Here is an 18,563-nt window from a genome sequence, read left to right as displayed (position 1 = left end):
GTCACCCTATTTTAAACCCCAAAGCGGAGGCCTTTTCACGTCAACTGAACAGAAGGAGGGCAGTTCAATAAACAGACACAAAGAAAACGGATTGCAACAAATGTGCAGTTAGTTGTCAAAACAATGAAAAGGACTTGTAGATCCGTGCATGGAGTTTACTTGCAAACAAAGTATGTATTTTCAGATCTGTTGTCCTTTTAGGAACTCAGTGTTACATCCAGAGCTCATTGTATAAGCTTACGTTTCCCAGCTGATGTTAACACACAGCTGTATGCTTACAGCAATTTTATGAGACCACCTTCCCTTTGTCAAGAAGAAATTAGTGTTTTATATTGAAAGATCTCAAAATGTTTGTTTTTCTTGCTTTTATAGTAAGTCTTACTCATATTACACATTTGTAGTATAAAATTATAACATATATATATATGATTAAAATAAAAATAAATTATATAATAATGATATATGGTGTAATAAAAACAAGTATACACAAATATTTAGAAAGATCTTCAGGAAAGCATATCTGAATCTAAGTAAGATTATCTACAACGCTTATCATTCTTACATTTAGACCTCTGCAATGTAAGTCTAAGTTTAGAATCACTCTAAAAAACTTAAAGCTCAGCATTTAAGTACTATGTTGATAGATTTATAATATGAGATTTGAACCATATTATATGGTTATGAAGCATGTAGATCAACTCTTCAACATGAAGGCCTTTAGTGCTTTTGAATGCTTATGATGACAAAAAAAGGTTTTACTATTGCACATACCTGCAGAGTAAGGCTCCTGCTTCTCGATAAACTCAAACTCGTTTCGTTCGTACTTGGCTCGAATCCATTGCTCCCTCAGCAGCCTGGAGACCCAATGAAAACCCACAGTTAGCTTTTGGGGAAATATGCACTCACATCAAAAGTGATCAAACCATGACCTGCTGATCAGTGCTTTTCAGTAGGTTTATGTTCTATTGGTAAGCTCTATTGAGCTTTTAGGCTGCAGCAAATGATTCTGCATGCAAAAGCAGCAAGAATGTTTTAGGATTTTCACTCTTTCCTGCAGAAAAAATAAACAAGTCAACCACTTCATTGCTATACCGACAAGGTTTTACATCAGGTTTCCTTTCCCCGTTTGAGTCTTACCTTTTTAGACTCAGTGCTGTTTTAATCCCCTTTTTAAAGACTTTCCTGAATTCTCTTTCGTGATGAAAATAAATCAATCAATATATCAGCTAAATGTGATGATGCTATTCGACGGGATTTCTTTAAACATGATCATCTAGCAACACTTAAAGCAATTTCTCTTTATCTAAACTCACTAAAGAAATAGGACTCTTTATTGTAGTGTTTATGTCTTTTTGGACAAGTAGCACACATGATTATATGTGGACAAGCCTCAATGGGATTCATTGGTACAACCATTGATACACTGGCCATAGAACCAGTCACCTTCCAATATGATGGTTTAAGTTGGGACACATTGCTGTGATGAAGGCAGGAGCAGCTGCGCCCACTGCTATCACATCTGTTTAATCAAAATCCAAGTTTTCATCAGTTGGAAACTAGGATGCCTAGAGGTTTTGTTGTGTTGTCGCTGTACATTTTCTATGGGAGTTGGCCCCAGATTCATAATGTGCAGAACTAAAACTGAGGGCTACAGATTATCGATCTGGTTTGCCAGGTTAAAGCTAGTGTCTTTGGGCATCTAGAGACTGATTATTTTCAGCTTAATTTTATTTGTAAAATCGTCCATCTACTGTGTAGCAGCAGGCTAAATCTGGGGTTTTGATCAGGAGATTATAAACTCGGTTGCTGCAGGAAGGACATCCCATTTGCAACCTCTGGCTGGTCTCTAGGTGTAAGGACTTAATCAGATTTAACCTGTAAAGCCCAGAGGGTTTTAGAACCAAGTTCTGCCTGAAAATATACAACAAACCAAAGTAGGTTTTAATACAAATTGCTGGTACCTGTGTTAAGGTAACACATGAAAGCATTTTCTTTGCTATATCCATTTCCAATCAAGTTTGAGAATCTCCTTTGTCTAAAAAAAAGCTTTTAGACAAGCTTTAGTGGAGAGAGGACTGTGCTGTCCTCTCTCCACTATGTTTTTCTCTGCAGTCACAGTTTTCAGGGTTATGCCGCCTCTTTCTTATTGAAATGGGGATTAAAAACAATCGACTTTTGGGTCCTTTCCCATAGGCAAAAATGGCTGGGTGTGACCACCTGCTGACTAGCTGCATGGTCTCTATCCCCTCACTGCTGCATCTCTGGTGACGCCATCACACTGGGTTAGCAATGATAATGTCACCATTGCGACAGATATGAGGAAAGTAAACAATGGAGTTTTGTTCTTCTGTCCATCTGAATTTCTCTCCCCAGTGCTGCTCCATGTTTATAATAATAATTCAAGTTCATTGATCTCACAATGGAGAAATTTAACTCTGCATTTACCCATCCCATTGGGGAGCAGTGGGCTGTTATTTTAGGATGTGCAGGAAGCAGTGTGGGGTTAAGAGACCCAGAGTGGCAGTCTGTGGGAGGGGGACTTGATCTCAGAACCTCAGGACTGCAAGCGCTATGTCCTAACCACTAGGCCACCACTGCCCTAGAATAGAACCTCTCCCTATGGAATGTAAGCATAGTTGCTCTGACTTGTTAGATCAGATGTAACTGGCCTTACTTGGCGCTCTATGGCATCACATAAATTAGCAGGTCAACCCAAGTCTGATGTTCTCACTGTTTGCTGATCGGAGCCGAGTCGCTTGAAGGCGATTTTAACCTGTGTCGTTCAACAGTGGTCGATGCTGGTCAGTGAGCCGTTCCCATTGCCACTAAAAGCCAATTGCTCCTGGGTTTAAACTGATTTTTGGGCTGGTGGTAAAGGGGTATAATTTTCCTAGTTCAGCCTTGGTGGTGAAAAATGTCTTTTTTTTTGTAGTTTAGCAAAACCCTTTTTAACATGGACCAACCTTGGTAAGTGTTTTATAACTTGACTCTGGAATAAATTTGACTGGTTTGCTGTGTTATCTACCAATGCTCTGAGGCCATGAGGGAACAGCTTTATTTTTTTCTGAAGGGTTTTTCGTGTTACTTCTGTCTAGATCCTTTTCTTTCAAATCCAAAATAATGTGTTATCTTGGATTTCTAAATTCTAATCACTTTAGTTTGTGGTTTGTATATGAGAAGAGTATTCTAAAGTCCCAGAAAAAGTGTAATATAACTGTCCCCAGACAATGTAAATTACTTAGACCCAGTATGGTCGAAAGTTGTAAATCTGAAACAGGAAGTGGTGTAAGGAGGAGCTGTGAATACACTTATCAGTGGCCTTTTTATATTCAGAAAGGGGAAGAGGAAGCAAGGACAGATGCACAATATGAGGTGTGAAGCAGTGCGCTTACCAAAATGTGGTTCTCATACAACAAATGGAAGACAGCATGGCAAGGAAGCCATGAAGAGAACTTAAAACAGTAACACAAAAAAATGAATATTCTATGCTTGTTTTAGTCCCATACTGTGTTGTTATGTAGTTTTTGTTTATGGTACTTTACAGGAAATGGAAATTCTTTATCACAGTTAAGAAAATGTAACTTTTTTATAGAAAGTAAAACTTCCTATGGCTTAATATTAAAGAGCTTATTTAATTGTCTTTAATCAAGTGCCTCTTACACTTTTCACATGAAGTGCTGATTAGAAAGGATTTAAAAACATCCTCTGGTTTTATGTTCCTTCATTTATGCTCAAACTGGTTTCATAACAAATAGTTCTGCTTTGTTCTTAGCAAAAATATTCAAAAAGTACATCAAAAATAATACATAAAGTTTTCAATCATGGCTACTCTGCCAGTCCGGCTTTGTTTATTAATAGTGACTCATTTCACAAAACCTCAATTCAAACGAAAGCTGTTATTTTTTGGTGTCCTTACATTTACAGTGGGTACAGAGAACTTGAAGTGACAGACGGGTGTGTATGTATATATATATATATATATATATATATATATATATATATATATATATATATATATATGTAACGTGCCGTACGTTCAATTCTATCGAGAAGGATTATGGGTCGATATATTTTATTTTCAATCCTAAAAGTTTCACTTTACAGCGGACACCGCAGCTATTTAAGACCTTTACATTATCAGTGTGATATTACACAATCAGGCACATGTAGTGAACAAAAAACGTTTAAAAGATGATACAGAAATGCCTTATGTTTCAAAATCTAATTTAATTTATAGAGTATTTATGCTTTTTATTTAATTTGTCAGAAGGTTCAATTACAACTCTAAAATCTTAGAATTTTCAAGTATTTCATAGTCCAGGCTTTAAAAGGCCAGAATTCAACACAGTTTCAATATCTAAGATTGAACGGTATTTAGTTCTAGCTCATATTTAATTTTGCTTTGCTAAGTTCAAAGCTCTTTTACACGGCCACAACAAACCAGTGAACAAAGTAAAAGAGGAAAAGGATCACAATTGCATCAATTGTGCTTACTTGCAGTCAGTGTGCATTGGTCTGTAGTAAAAAGGAGGAACCTTCTGCTCATACTTGGCCTTGGCTGCACTGTTCCCCACTGCAGCCATTAACTGTAGGAGAGACAAGAGACACAGTTAGCTACTAAATGTTAAAATGGGTTTTATATTTCTATCCTGAGTGATCCTTGTACACTTAAGTCTGTAAAAGGAAATGAGGATCCATAAAACACAATGAAATATAAAAAGCCTCAAAGCAGATTTCTATAATACATAAATGTATATTTAAAATAAGGCATTTCTTTCAGGTTGCTAAACCTGAAACTCTATGGCTGTGTCGGAACATCCGCCCTAACCCCTAAATCCCTCAATCACTATATACAGCAGGGACTATATAGTGGACTTTATAGTGAACTCTTACTCTAACTTACCGCTCAGACAGACGATCACTACTTTTAAAAAGTTTTCAAATAAAAAAATCAAATAGGCTTGATTTTTGTTATTATTAAACAAAATACCATCATAATAGAAGGTATACAGACAACAACTTGAGAGATACAAGAAAATGTGATCATACAGGAAATGCTTAATTGAGCGGTCAAAAAAGCAGGTTTGAAGAAATACAAAAATTAATTCAATGTAGTTAAACCCCCTAAACTCATTTCCACCATTGTTATCCACCTATATATCTCAAGCTGGTGAAGATTCTCAGTCATCCAGGTCATAGTCATTCCAAAAAAGTACCAATGGACTTCGGAGAACTCTGCTAAGGAACTAGCAGAGTCTTGTTTGGGAACCAAACAAGACCCTTAAACAGAGACTAGTGCATCTTAAAGACAAAACCCCCAGACCTAAGATGAGTGCAGTGGTGTAAGCAGTTAAACACAGTAAAGAATGCTCAGATTTTTATACTGGAGAAACCAAACTAACCTCTCCACAGACGCATGGCCCAACACAGAAGAGCTACCTTCTCCGGACAGGACTGTGCTGTCCACTTGCACATTAAGGACAAGGGACACTCTTTTGAGGACCAGGATGTTCACATTTCGGACAAAGAAGACAGGTGGTTTGAAAGGGGCGTGAAGGAAGCCATATATGTTAAGAAAGAAAAAAAAGGGTTGACCCAGGTTTCAGCTCTCAAAAACCTCTCAAAAGTTGATTCCTTCCCACTATCATTCCAACCCCCAACCCCATGCACGGGACAAAACATCTCACCTGGGCAGCCAAGCCAACAACTGCCCCTAGTGACCCCCCTTTCAGAGGCAAGTTTCAGGTATTGCAGTCTAACCAAAAACCCAAAACGACTCTCCATTCCTAAGGGGCAGACCTGTTCTTCTGGTTCAATTTGCATGTTTTCTAAGCCAAAACAAGTTTTTGGGCTACTTTATACAGGTCCTTCTCAAAAAAAACAATATTTGCATATTGTGATAAAGTTAATTATTTTCCATAATGTAATGATAAAAATTGAACATTAAAATATTTCAGATTCATTACACAGTAACTGGAATGTTTCAGGTCTTTATTGTCTTAAAAGGGATGATTTTGGCATACAGCTCATGAAAACCCAAAATTCCTATCTCACAAAATTTGCATATCATGAAAAAAGTCTCTAAACAATTAAATTCAGTTCAATTCAGTTTATTTCTATAGCGCCAATACACAGCACACGTCATCTCAAGGCACTTTACAGTTCATCAGATCATACAGTGAAATTGATTCAAGGTTTTCTATCTAAGAAAAACCAGTTGATTGCATGGACTCATTGACTCAAATGCAATCCCTCACACTAAGCATGCTTGTAGCGACAGTGGAGAGGAAAAACTCCCTTTTAGCAGGTAGAAACCTCCAGCAGAACCAGACTCAGCGTGAGCGGCCATCTGCTGAGGCCGACTGGGGTTCAAAGAGACAGAAGCAGAGATACAAAAAGCAGCTTTAAAAGGCGGCCAGCTCCCATGTCAGAGGACGAAGAGAGCACATCCAGCCAGTCACAGTCAGAGAAACAGGACTACACTGAAAAACAGGCCGATCTCCAGCATCTATAAACAGGGGCATGGATGGAAGTAGCACAGCTGATATTTCTCTCCCGGATGGCGTCACAGCCAAACAGTAACAGACGAGCTGACTCGTCTAGCTATGCATCTAATCATCTGAATCAACAAGTTAATGCTAAACACCTGCAAAAGATTCCTGAGGCCTTTAAAACTCCCAGCCTGGTTCATTACTCAAAACCACAATCATGGGTAAGACTGCCGACCTGACTGCTGTCCAGAAGGCCATCAAGAGGCAAGCCAGAGGGTATGACACAGAAAGATATTTCTGAACGAATAGGCTGTTCCAAGAGTGCTGTATCATGGTACCTCAGTGGGAAGTCTGTGGGAAGGAAAAAGTGTGTCAGAAAACGCTGCACAATGAGAAGAGGTGACCGGACCTTGAGGAAGATTGTGGAGAAGGACCGATAGAGATTCTGTGGGATATTGTGAAGAGAAAGTAGAGAGATGCAAGACCCAACACTCTGGATGATCTAAAGGCTGCTATCGAAGCATCTTGGGCCTCCATAACACCTCAGCAGTGCCTCAGACTGATTGCCTCCATGCCACGCCGCATTGAAGCAGTCATTTCTGCAAAAGGAATCCCGACCATGTATTGAGTGCATAACTGTACATATTTATTTGAAGGTTGACTTTTTTTGTATGAAGAACACTTTTCGTTTTTTGGCCCGTAAAAATATAATGTAGCCCCAAACTGAAATCTAATTCTGACATTTTGAAAAACCTTCCTGGATGGAAAGCAAAACGTCTTCAAACTTGGAAACCAAGTCCAGGGGATTGCTTTGAACCTTTTTGGAATGCATTCTGAGCCCAATCTAAGCTGGATGAATCCCTCTCCATGCCCATTTTACTCCTAAAGAGCTCTGTGAGGGGAGCAGTGCTGAGGCAGTCTACTGTCTATTCAATTCAATTCAGTTTTTTTATAGCACCAATTCAGAACACACGTCATCTAAAGGTGACCTAACTGTTGACAAAAGATTATCCATTTCACACTAATGATGCAACATTTAGAATATCAGTGTTACCCTTTCTTCAAACCCTGAACCGTTTCTTTGCTACGAACTACTGCAGATGGTGAGTTGATATTCTTATGATCAATGAATATAATAAGAAATAGATAGGTTAGGGAACCCCTGTGTTAGGTATTAATATTATTGGCTAAACCAGTTATTTTTTATGTCTTTACTGTTGTGTCCAGCAAGCACATGGTGACATGTCTGTTGTTGCCTATTTAAATCTAAAACAAGGTTTAATTCACAAAGGGTTTAAACACTAATTTAACATCAACATGTGTTTTTGTCATGATCGCAGCCCTGGTAGCTGATTTAATTACTCATTTCATTCACCTCCCGTTCTCTAATTATCATTCATTTTATCCACCTGCTCCTTCTGCTTTATATACAGTTCAGTCCAGCTATCTGGGCCAGATCATTACTGCTGTTTGATGTAGTTTCTGTTTGTTAGTTTCAGTTTGAGTTATGTCCCTTCTCTTGGGGCCAGTTTGTAAAGAGTTTGCCAGTTTTTATGTTTGTCTCCTGATGATGTTGTGGTGTTCTGTCATATCAGCATACCCCGTCAGACCAGAATACTCACAGTCAAAAGGCATGCACAGAGATGTCAACTTTGCATACGCGTATTAGGGGTGGAACGGTTCACAAAATCCACGGTTTCGTTCGGCTCACGGTTTCCTGGTCACGGTTTCCTGGTCACGGTTTTCGGGTTCGGTATATGTTGATTGTTAGCCTGACATGTTGGTCGTGTTGCTGTTAGCATAAACAAAACGTGTTGCACAATGCTTGCACACTGTTGCACTTTCTTTCCGCCGTCATCGTAGGTCACTCTAAATGCAAAGTGCTCCCATACAGCAGACCTATAAAGTGCTGCTGGCGCGTCTTCCAACTCCTGTTCTTTCCCACTCGCCATACCCACACAATTCTCCACAACAACTGATTTTTTTCTGCTACACCCGGCTACGCTGCTTCGCTTCTTCTTCTTGTTTACTACTGGTGGTTGGCTTTGGTCGCAGTACCGCCACCTTCTGCTCTGGAGTGTAACCTCTTCGCCTATGAGGAAAAAGAAGCAGCGCATGAACCGAATGAAACACACGCGAACCGAACCGAGACAGTCGAACCGAACAGTTCGGATGGTTTTCATAAACCGTTCCATCCCTAATGCGTAGGCTAGTCCCGTTTATCCCTTTAGTTTATCCCCCATTTAGCCCTTTAGTTCATGTACAAAACAACAAGTTTAGTTTCAATAGTTTAGTCAGTTTTTAACTGAAATATGTTTTCCTTGGATTTAAATGATTTTTGAAAATTTTTAATGGAAGTGGTATTGAACACATTACGTATATATGCAGTTACCTATCTGACCATGTTTTGAGCTCCATTCACAATTTAATTTGTTGTCCTAACACATATCCAGTTAGGTATGTTTTCACAGAATAATATGACAATCTCAAAAATATGAACATAAATTTGATAGGGAGCGGTCACAAATAAAATTATTGAAATTATATTGAAAATAGGCAAAATAACTGTCTCTGTGAAAAGCTGGTGAGGACATACATCAAGGGAAAATGGATTCTAAAGTAATTACTCAAGCGGTGTTAATACAAATGCACATTTCAATTATTTTATGGTTTTTTGTTTTTTTTTATAAAAACTTCAAAATACTTAAACCCTTCACTCCAGTTGTTATTATCGCTGCCTCCAGCCTACCTCCACCTCGCTGTCATCCCACGTATCCTGCACAGACTTGACCCGGCTGATGTGAGGGATGCTCCGGTGAAGGAGTGAGCAGGCCTGGCAAACGAACACACCCAGAGTCAGCGACGCCCAGTCTGGCTCTGTGAGCGAGAGAGGGAAAGAAAGAAAGGGAGCAATGAGTTAGAGAGGCGACACAACAAGAGCAAACATGGAGGTGAGAGTTCAGACAGGGAGGAAATGAATTCAATAAAAGCACTACAGGAGGATGGTGGCGAATGGGACAGACAGAATAAAGGAATAGGGTGCCACAACAAAGAGAATAGGATAATGAAGTCTAGATAATAAATACTGGGATAGATGGTACCAGTGCAGCTCAGGGGTGACAGAAGAAAATGAGGTGGGTACAATCTCATAAAGGAGGAGCAGCGTGGCAAGATAGATATCATGGAAATCCTATTTACTGTAGCACACTAACAGGAAGCAGACCACCTGAGATCTGATCAGAGGTCAGCTGAGGCAGTTATCAGGTTAGCTACATTACCCCCCAGCCCCCACCGCCCGTACACACACACAGTCATGTTCCTCTATCCTTGTGGGGACCCTTCATTGACTTCCATTCATTTATAACCCATTTCTATAGCCTAACCGTGATCCTTACCCTAAACCTTACGATTAATGTTCACGCCTAATCCTAAGCCTAACCTAAACTCAATTCATACCTTAGCCCTGAACCTAACACCAAACCTTAAAACAGCAAATGGAGAGCAGGCATTGTCCCCATGATGAGCAGTCCTCATAATGTCTAGGATTTATGGAAAATGGTCCCTACAATGTAAGAAATACACATACAGACCTCACACACACAAACAAACACACAGAAAGAAGACATGCTGGCTCCCACATGAAAGCCTTAAATGTAGAGGCGACAGTAAAAAGAGAAACTCGCCACATTCATGTAAGCCCACCCACACACCACTGGTGTATCGGCTAAGACAGTGACCTGAAAGTGGGACCGAACGCAATGCATCAAGCAGCCTACTGCAAGAAACTCATCAGCAGTCAGAGAATGCAGGAAAGGTGCACCAAAGCACAACATCATCGATCGTGGGTGGTCAGCAGGGGAAAATTTGAGTCACTTCAGCCCCCCACAACCCCCCCCAAAAAAATAAAATACCCCAAAAGAAATTATGGGTTTAAATTATCAGCAGGTAGCAAGAACAAAGTCAACATTACTGACAGTGGATGGATGATGAGCACAGAATATGGGATGTGTCTATGCTCATCTATTGAACGTCTGAATTTAAATGTCTGTCAGAGAATTGCTCTGAAATCCAGTGGGTTGAAAATATCTTAACGAGCTGTTGAAACTTTAAAAAAAAAAAAGCTTTGATTCAAGAGACAGAAAACAAAATGATTCTAAAAGAAAAAAATATTGCAAAATGGATTGAAGAATAAAATATCTCATAAGTTTCAACAGGATTTAACAAAAAAATCTAAACACAGCGTGGATTTTCCTTGTCAAATAAGAAAGCAAAGCTTTGATCAGTTTATCCTTTAATCATTCTGGATTGTGATAAAGCACCCAGTCCTCCATATCAATGACTCAGATGTCTTTCTTTAAAGGTCTGTTAGGCCTCCTCTATAGGAGACATAGACACACCAGCTTACACCAAAATAGGAAACCTGCCATTTAGCAGTGAGGTCATCTCTATGTGAGTCAGAGCTTATAGATGATCAGGCCGCACTTAGAAAGATTACCAAAGTCCCATGACTGACTGATTTACCACACACATGCTAATGCACGCACAAATAAACAGAGAGGGGTCTTAAAATAGAAAGTGTTGTAACACTCACAGTAACTTACTGCTATTATTTTAACCCCTTGGACCTATGAGTTTTTGTTCAATAACGTCAAACATCATCTGAGAAATAAACGCAAAGCAGGATTTAGTTGTGACATGTGAGAAAAAGTAATTTTCAAATTTCTGTCAATGCTAAAGAAATATAACCCCACATCATAATGCTGCCGCCTCCATGTTTCATAGGGAGGTTAATGCTCAAGGTAATACGCATAGATAGCTACTGTATTTTTACAGATTTTTGAAAGATAACTTTCTACACAAACATTGCCGTTTCTCCTGCATTGTAGAGAGAAAAAGAGACAGAAAAATACAATAAGCCACAGTGCATATGCAGTCAGACAAAAAGGCTCTTGCTGCATTTTAGAATCTATTACGGTACATGATGAATATGGATAAATATGCAAAGGGTCATTTGCATCCTGCTGCCAATTAATTAGCGGCATTGGTAACTACAGTTTAACCGTCAGAGTAGAACCTCCATGTGCTACAAATGCTTTTTTTCCATAAGTGACCCTGATTTTTTTTTATGTGTTTTTATCTTTTTGTTTAAGCTGGTTTTGAACAGAAAAGGGGAAAAATGAAAAAAAAAAAAGATAAATTTTTTTGCAACTTGGCTTTGTCTGCATTAACCCAAACATATTTATTCTGTAGTCTGTTTGATAATCTTATACATCTAGAGACTGTCCTGATTTTATTAACTCAACTTGCCCAAGAAGTTCTTATTTCAATCTTAGTGAAAAACCGTATTGAAACACTGAACCATTGAGTTTAAATATTGAGAAAAGCGTCTTTACGTGTGCCAGAATGATTATGATTATAAATAACTTTAAAAAAGCATGAAAACTGCAGAAAGGATAAATGAAACTAAAAAAAGTCATGCTGATAATTTTTTCCCCCACTATTCCTGTACTTTGACCGTTTCAATCTTGCTTACTGGAGAAAACTACAAAATACACAAAAATAAGAAAACTAATTCAAAGGGAAAATGTTGCAAAACAAACAAAAAAAAACAATAAGGGGAAATGCTGCAAGTACCAAAAAAGCAAAAGCAAAAAAAAGAAATTCACTCCGGAAATTTGCCAGGCCACAAGGGGGAGTTGACCATCAGGTCTATTCTGAAATTATTAGCCCCCTCTACTATGCTTTGGAAACCATGCCAAGATCGACTGAGCATGGAAACTGATATAAATGTATGAATATGTATATATAAGTTTATATAACTTAAAGGGCATGCACAACCGAACCGGACCGTGTCAGACACAACCGGTACTAGTTGATCAGTAGAGCTCGGCATGGTTCAGTTCTGGCTTCGTTCTCTAAAAACAAGCAACTCATGAGCAGACCACATCATCTCCTTACAATCAGTCCCGGTAATCATGAAACTTAGGACATTTATAAAAATACTAGCTTCCCTATAATGCCTGACGATTTCCAGTAATGATTCTGCTTAGCAGTGTGATGAGCCTCAACGTCTGTAAGCCCTGATTAAACTATCGTTTGTTATATCCAATTCCCAAAAGCTGACTCTGTCAAGTAAATTTACAAAAGGCTGCCTTTTTTGCCTGACTCTCCGCAAACAACGAAATATCACAATGATAACAAAACATAGCTTCCGGAATTTTACAGGCTCCTCCATGTTTGTTTGCTTGTTTACATCTATGTTAGGAATCCAGTTTGTGTGGGTTGTTTTGTGTTTGTCTCTCCCTCCACCACCAGGTGGTGCCCTGTCCTCGTTGGCTCTCCTCCACACCTGTGGCTCGTTGGTTCATCACTGAGGAGTATTGGAGCCGTTGACTGCCACTACCTCGACGCCAGAGTGTTTGCCAGTTTTGGGTACTCTAGCCAAGCTGAGATTAGCTGAGTCTAACCTGAGTCTTTGTTTCTCTGAGTTTTAACATTGTTTTTTGTCTTTGCCTTTCGGCAGGAGACTTTCCTGAAAACTGGATTTTTGGCCTTCTCCCCCAGGAAGGATTTTTTGTGTTCACACTGAGCAGGGGATAAACCTCCACATGACCCGTTCAAGTTCCTTCTGAATTCCAAGTGGCAGTCCGCTCTAATTGCTCCTCAGGGTCCAACCCAAACCAACCTGTCCGCCCTCCAATGAGTTGACCTTCCTCTGGATAAACCCACACTTTCTGGATTCAAGTGAAAGACTGAAACCCACCTCCAATGTGAGACCTGCTTCCTCAATATTCAAGAACTCAGTCCAGTATCCTACAGCCACTGAACTAACCTCTGTGAACTTCCCCTCTCACTTCTAGTTCAGGTTCATCAGCTCTCTGAGTTCCAGATACAACTTCCTGTGGTTCTCTTCAAAAAACCTGTTAAACTTTCCTTGGTTCTCTGTGTGGTTTTCTGCATGTGGGTCAGATCACTTAAAAGCATCAATCTAGACAATATAGAGAGAAGTAGTACCGTTAATCACCACTAGGAGGCGAGGAACTGTGCTAGCGTGATCTGTAAATGGTCGTAAGGAACCGAGCTTGGCACGGTAACTGATCCAAGCTTGGTCCGAACTCGGCACAGATCGGTTGTTGAGGGTGGTGTAAATTGGTTATATGGGTAGGATTTACTTTTATAATAACCTCATTCTGTTATTGTCGAAGCAACATAGTATGTCTCTGCTGTAATTAATTTGTAGCCGTTTCTCACAGATTAACAGCAAACCTGGAAATATAAACATAACTAATAAATTTTTCTGCAGTCTTCCCAAAGTAAACATTACAACAAGTTCAATAAGCCATAAAGTAATATCTTTGAATGGCCTTGGCCTCACATCGCCTCAAAGCTCCTTCGGTTTTTGCGCTTTAACATCTTTATCACATCGAAGGAGAATGCTGAGGCTTCTCAGATGGGAATAATATATCTGTGTGTCCTTTGCAGAGGACAAACCTCTACAGAGCTACAGAGAAACCCTGCAGTATAAGCTACCAGCTCGGCCTCCCTGTGGCCTCATCAGAGCTCACCAGCAAAGCAAAGTTGGAGGCAGGGAGGATGTAAAGTTAAGGAAGGTGAGAGTAAGAGTGACTAAGCAAATTCAAAAGCAGTTTACTTTTATGGGTTTTCAGATCCATGATTCTAGACTTGCCTCTGTTCGCTATATACAGCAGATGGGAGCGGTGCAGAGGTCAGCAACATTACTACTGATTATAAAATGACCTGGTTTCACTGTGTAAACTAGCATATAGTATGCATTCGGTGATGTCACACAATGTGCACATTGGATAAGCTGAGTTCTTAATTCTAATTTGGCTTGGGATGATGTGGTGTGAATTGGTGCTATAGAAATAAATTGAATTGTATTTAATTAACTGCAACCAGAGTGGAAACATTCTGATGTATTTGAATTTGTCTTTATTAGAGGATTTAATTAGGGCCATGTACACAAGTAATAGCACAAACGTGTGGTAAGCCATAAGCCATTATATTCATTTGTAATACTGATGAAGCAAAATGCTTGCTCTGCTCTCCAAATCTAAGCTGCAGCCCCGCTGCAATGACATTACCAAGGAGGAGCTTCAACACATCACAGGGACCTGTGATGCGTCCCTGCTGTACTCGGTATAAATGCTCTGCTCACCCTCAAACACATTCTCTTTCCTGTGGACCTACAGAGAGAAGGCCACATTGGGGGGAACCATCTGAATGAGAAGGCATGGAAACAGAGACTGCATGGCTAAATGGTTTCAGTTCTTCAACTCTTTCTCAAAGTAGATAGACCAAAATTACTTCCAGAACCAGGTTGCTCTACAATAGACTAGCGGCAAACTTCTCTGTGAATTACAGAAATAACTTGGAGCTATCCTAGAGATCTCAGACTTGGTGAACCAACAAACTGACAAAGACACAATTAGTGCTTTTGACGATTTCTGATCATGTCATGTTTTTATTGTTGCCAACTAAACCTAATAATGACTGCATGGTAGCTAACCCAAGTTTCAACATGTGTTGAGCTGCAATTCATAAGATTAAGAAACTGTCCATTAATAAGGTATAGAAATATATTTTTTATGTACTCTCTTTGATTCTTTACAACATGAAAACTAGCTTAGAGCTCATCTGCCTAGCAGTTTTTTTTCCTAGACAGAGCCACCTATGGAAATGACCTTTTCTAATATGCAAAGTATAGAACAGGGCTTCTATGTCTTGAATGGCAGGGACTCATGTGTCAGTAGAGAAAAGAAATCGCATGCAGGTTTCCTCAAGGCTCTATTCTAGGGCTCCTACTGTTCAAGATCAGAGACCATAACCATGCAGAAGACACAGCTTTACTGTACATCACAAGGTCTCCAGGTGACAATGAACCTATCAGAGCGTTGGTTAGATGCAAAGAACAGATCAATGTGCCTTAATTTTCTCCAAATGAATGAAAACAAAACCAGGGTAACAATATCTTGAACAAATGTGGATAGATCTAGAGTTAGTTCACAGCTTCATCTACTACAGCAAGAAATCACTCAAGTTGTCATGATTGACTCAGACCTCAATCTTCAGATTCACGTAGAGGCAGTTACCGAGTAATTCTATCACAATATGAGCATTTCCAGGATTAAAGGACTAATGTCACCAGGATATAGAAAAACTCATCATTCATGCATTAATCTCTGGTAGAATTGAATAATGGAACCGCTTCTATATAGGTTTGACAAAAACTCTGTCAGCTGATCCAAAATGCTTCTCTCCTTGTTCTCACCAGAATTAAGCAATAAGAGCACATAAACCTGGTTCTCAAGTCCTTACACTGGCTTCCTGTAGCTCAGAAAATACACTTTAAAATCCCTCTGTTATTCTATAATTCACTGAATGGATCAGCACAGAAGTACATAACAGTGTATCAATATCCCAGACCACTCAGGCCTTATCTGTACACCCAGAACTAAAGCCAAACATGAAGAAGATGTATTTAGTTCATATCTAGAACAAACTTTCAGACGAAAAGTTCTAAACCAAATTGTTTAGAAATGCCTTTAATTTATAAACTGTTAACTGAGGTATCATTAGTTTGTTGTCCAACTGTTTTATTTTACTACCTGCTTTTATCATGTTCATCTTCATTTGTTTTTCATCCATCCACCCATTATTGTAACCGCTTATTCTCTAATGGGGTGGCGGAGGGGCTCACCCATTGCCTATCCCTGTAGTCCATGGTCGAGATGTTGGGTACATGCTGGACGGTCCACCAGTCCACAGGGTCACACAGGGACACGCAAACACGAACAACCACCCACACTCACTCCTAAGAGCAATGAATGTCCAATCAACCTAACATGCAGGAGGGGAGTGGGAGGAAGCCGGAGAATTTTGGAGAAAACTCACACAGACACAAGGAGAACATGGACACTCCACACGGTCCAAACAGAAAGTCCTGGTTCCCCCGGGTCTCGAACCAAGAACCTTCTTGCTGTAAAGCGATGGTTAATTTGCTTTTATTTTTTTTCTAATTTATTTCTTATTTATTTATTTTTATCTATCTATTAATTCAAGACCAGAACTTTGAATAGTCTTTGTACTGAATTGTATTATATAAATAAACTCACCTTGCGTTGCCTTATGTTCCTGTTGAATTTTCTTGACTCCGTAGGACCTGAATAAATTGTCTCTGTAAAGTGCCTTGAGTTGATATATGTGAATTGGTGCAACACTGATTAAATAAATTGAATATAGTTTGATGGCTTTAAACACAAATAGGACATAAACCTTTATGTTTCCTGATATGTTTATTACATTTGATTGCTAAAGAGTCTTTTAAAATAAGTTCCCTCGCATCTACTAGCTATTCACTCCATTCTCTTCATAAACCTAACCTAGCTAAAGAAACTAAAAGGATCCCTCCCTTAATTATTAACTCAAGAATCACAGAAGGTTAAGAATTATTTATCTAAATGGGTTTTGATTTTTCATTTAGGCAAATTATTTTATAAAATATAATCTTGCCATTTTTTATTTACCTCTTGGATTTGATTGGTTAATTGGCTTGAACACATTCCAATTGCCCAAGATAAACTTTGGACCCCATATACAATATCAAAAGAGAACTACAAGTTTTGTAGTTCAACTGTTGTTAAAACTAGTCTATGAAGACGTTCAAAATATTTTCATCTTTTATGCCCTTGTATAGAGTTCATAAAAACTCCCTGGTATTTGAACAGTGTGACATGTTGTTTAACCTACAGAAAATTGCAATAAGAAATTATGTTCTTGCATCATCGTTGAAATCCCCCTCCCCCTGATGGAAGTCAGGCATTTATTTAACATTGAGCCCTCAGACTCATTCATGTCTGTTTGTGTTTGAAAGTTATTATGAAACAATCATTGTAAGGAATATAATTAGAACAATGAGTTTGTTGTAATTTTCAGACGGAAATAGTGGGCCAGAAGCTTCCTGTGTAGGATTGAGTGAAAGTACTACTATCAATCCTATGGTAATATATTTAGCATCACCTGATACTTTTCCTGATTATGTCTTTGATTTATAGTCAAAAGCTCTAAATAATTTTGAATATATTGTGGTTCAATTGCAGTGTTGTTTTTGTCAACGATGACAATGACGAAATTATTTAGTTGACCCTCCTTTTTTTTCATGATGATGACGAAAACTGATGAGCTAAACGTGGATATTTGATGACTAAAACATGACTAGTCACAGGTTTGATACTGTTTGGTTCCAGGTACTTAGAGATTCCCTTCCATTCAGAAAGCCCATATTCTTATCTTCAGCTACCACAGTATACAAGTCAGATTAAATAATACTACTTATACTTCAGCAATAGTATCAAGGTGCACATTCTGCAGGACCACAGATGGATCATGAAAGCAGCGACAGGGGAGAAAATAACCCTGAATGGTCTGATGCGCGCTCAACGCTGAAAATCTGATCTTCTAGCTATACACGTTGTACATGTGTATGTAGCTCAGAGTCTGCACTTTATGCTCCATATTGATGGTTCGCTCTCTGCAGTATTGCTCTTCCTGATCTCGCTACCTAATAAACTATGTGGCTGATCATCCCCTGCCAAGCATAAAAATCCCTTTGCCTAACCATCAAGGTTACTGATAGATCCTTATTCCAGCCCACAAGAGGTGATGCTAAACATTCTTTACTTTCTACCAAAAGGAATCCCTAAATTACATCCAAAGCAAATATTCAACATATTCTCATTATCAGTGCGTATGAAATCATACGAAAAGTTATGCACACTATTTCGTACGTTTTGGACGTTTTTCCTCAAAAAACTACATCAGTGCGCATGCGCTGGGAGACAGAAAAAAAAAGCAGATCCGCGGACGGACGTAAAAATGGGAAAAACAGTGCAATCATCACTTATTCATGTCTCTAACTACGTTGCTTGCTGTTTTATATCTTAGGGTTAGGGTCAGGGTCAGGGTTAGAGCTAATTGTAATTTATTTCTATATTCGTGAATGGTGCGTCAGATCCGCATGCCCATACGACGAAAAATAACATCCAAAATGTA

At 39.1% G+C, this 18,563-nt stretch overlaps 1 protein-coding gene across 2 annotated transcripts in view; it reads right to left on the bottom strand.

Annotated features, from left to right (window-relative positions):
* Window positions 1–18,563, bottom strand: part of adap1 (ArfGAP with dual PH domains 1) — a 43,837-nt gene that overhangs the window by 16,289 nt on the left and 8,985 nt on the right. For both annotated transcript variants that reach the window (XM_015383639.1, XM_015383638.1), the window contains exons 2-4: window positions 9,241–9,368; window positions 4,495–4,586; window positions 772–854 (exon numbers count right to left, since the gene is read on the bottom strand). In XM_015383639.1, the coding sequence (XP_015239125.1) occupies window positions 772–854; window positions 4,495–4,586; window positions 9,241–9,368 (303 nt within the window). The remainder of the gene's footprint in view (window positions 1–771; window positions 855–4,494; window positions 4,587–9,240; window positions 9,369–18,563) is intronic.

The sequence above is a fragment of the Cyprinodon variegatus genome, unplaced genomic scaffold (assembly GCF_000732505.1).
Source record: "Cyprinodon variegatus isolate N-32 unplaced genomic scaffold, C_variegatus-1.0 Scaffold290, whole genome shotgun sequence".
In the NCBI taxonomy this organism is placed as follows: domain Eukaryota; kingdom Metazoa; phylum Chordata; class Actinopteri; order Cyprinodontiformes; family Cyprinodontidae; genus Cyprinodon; species Cyprinodon variegatus.
Note: the sequence above shows the minus strand (reverse complement) of the source record. Positions and strands in the feature narration are given on the sequence as shown.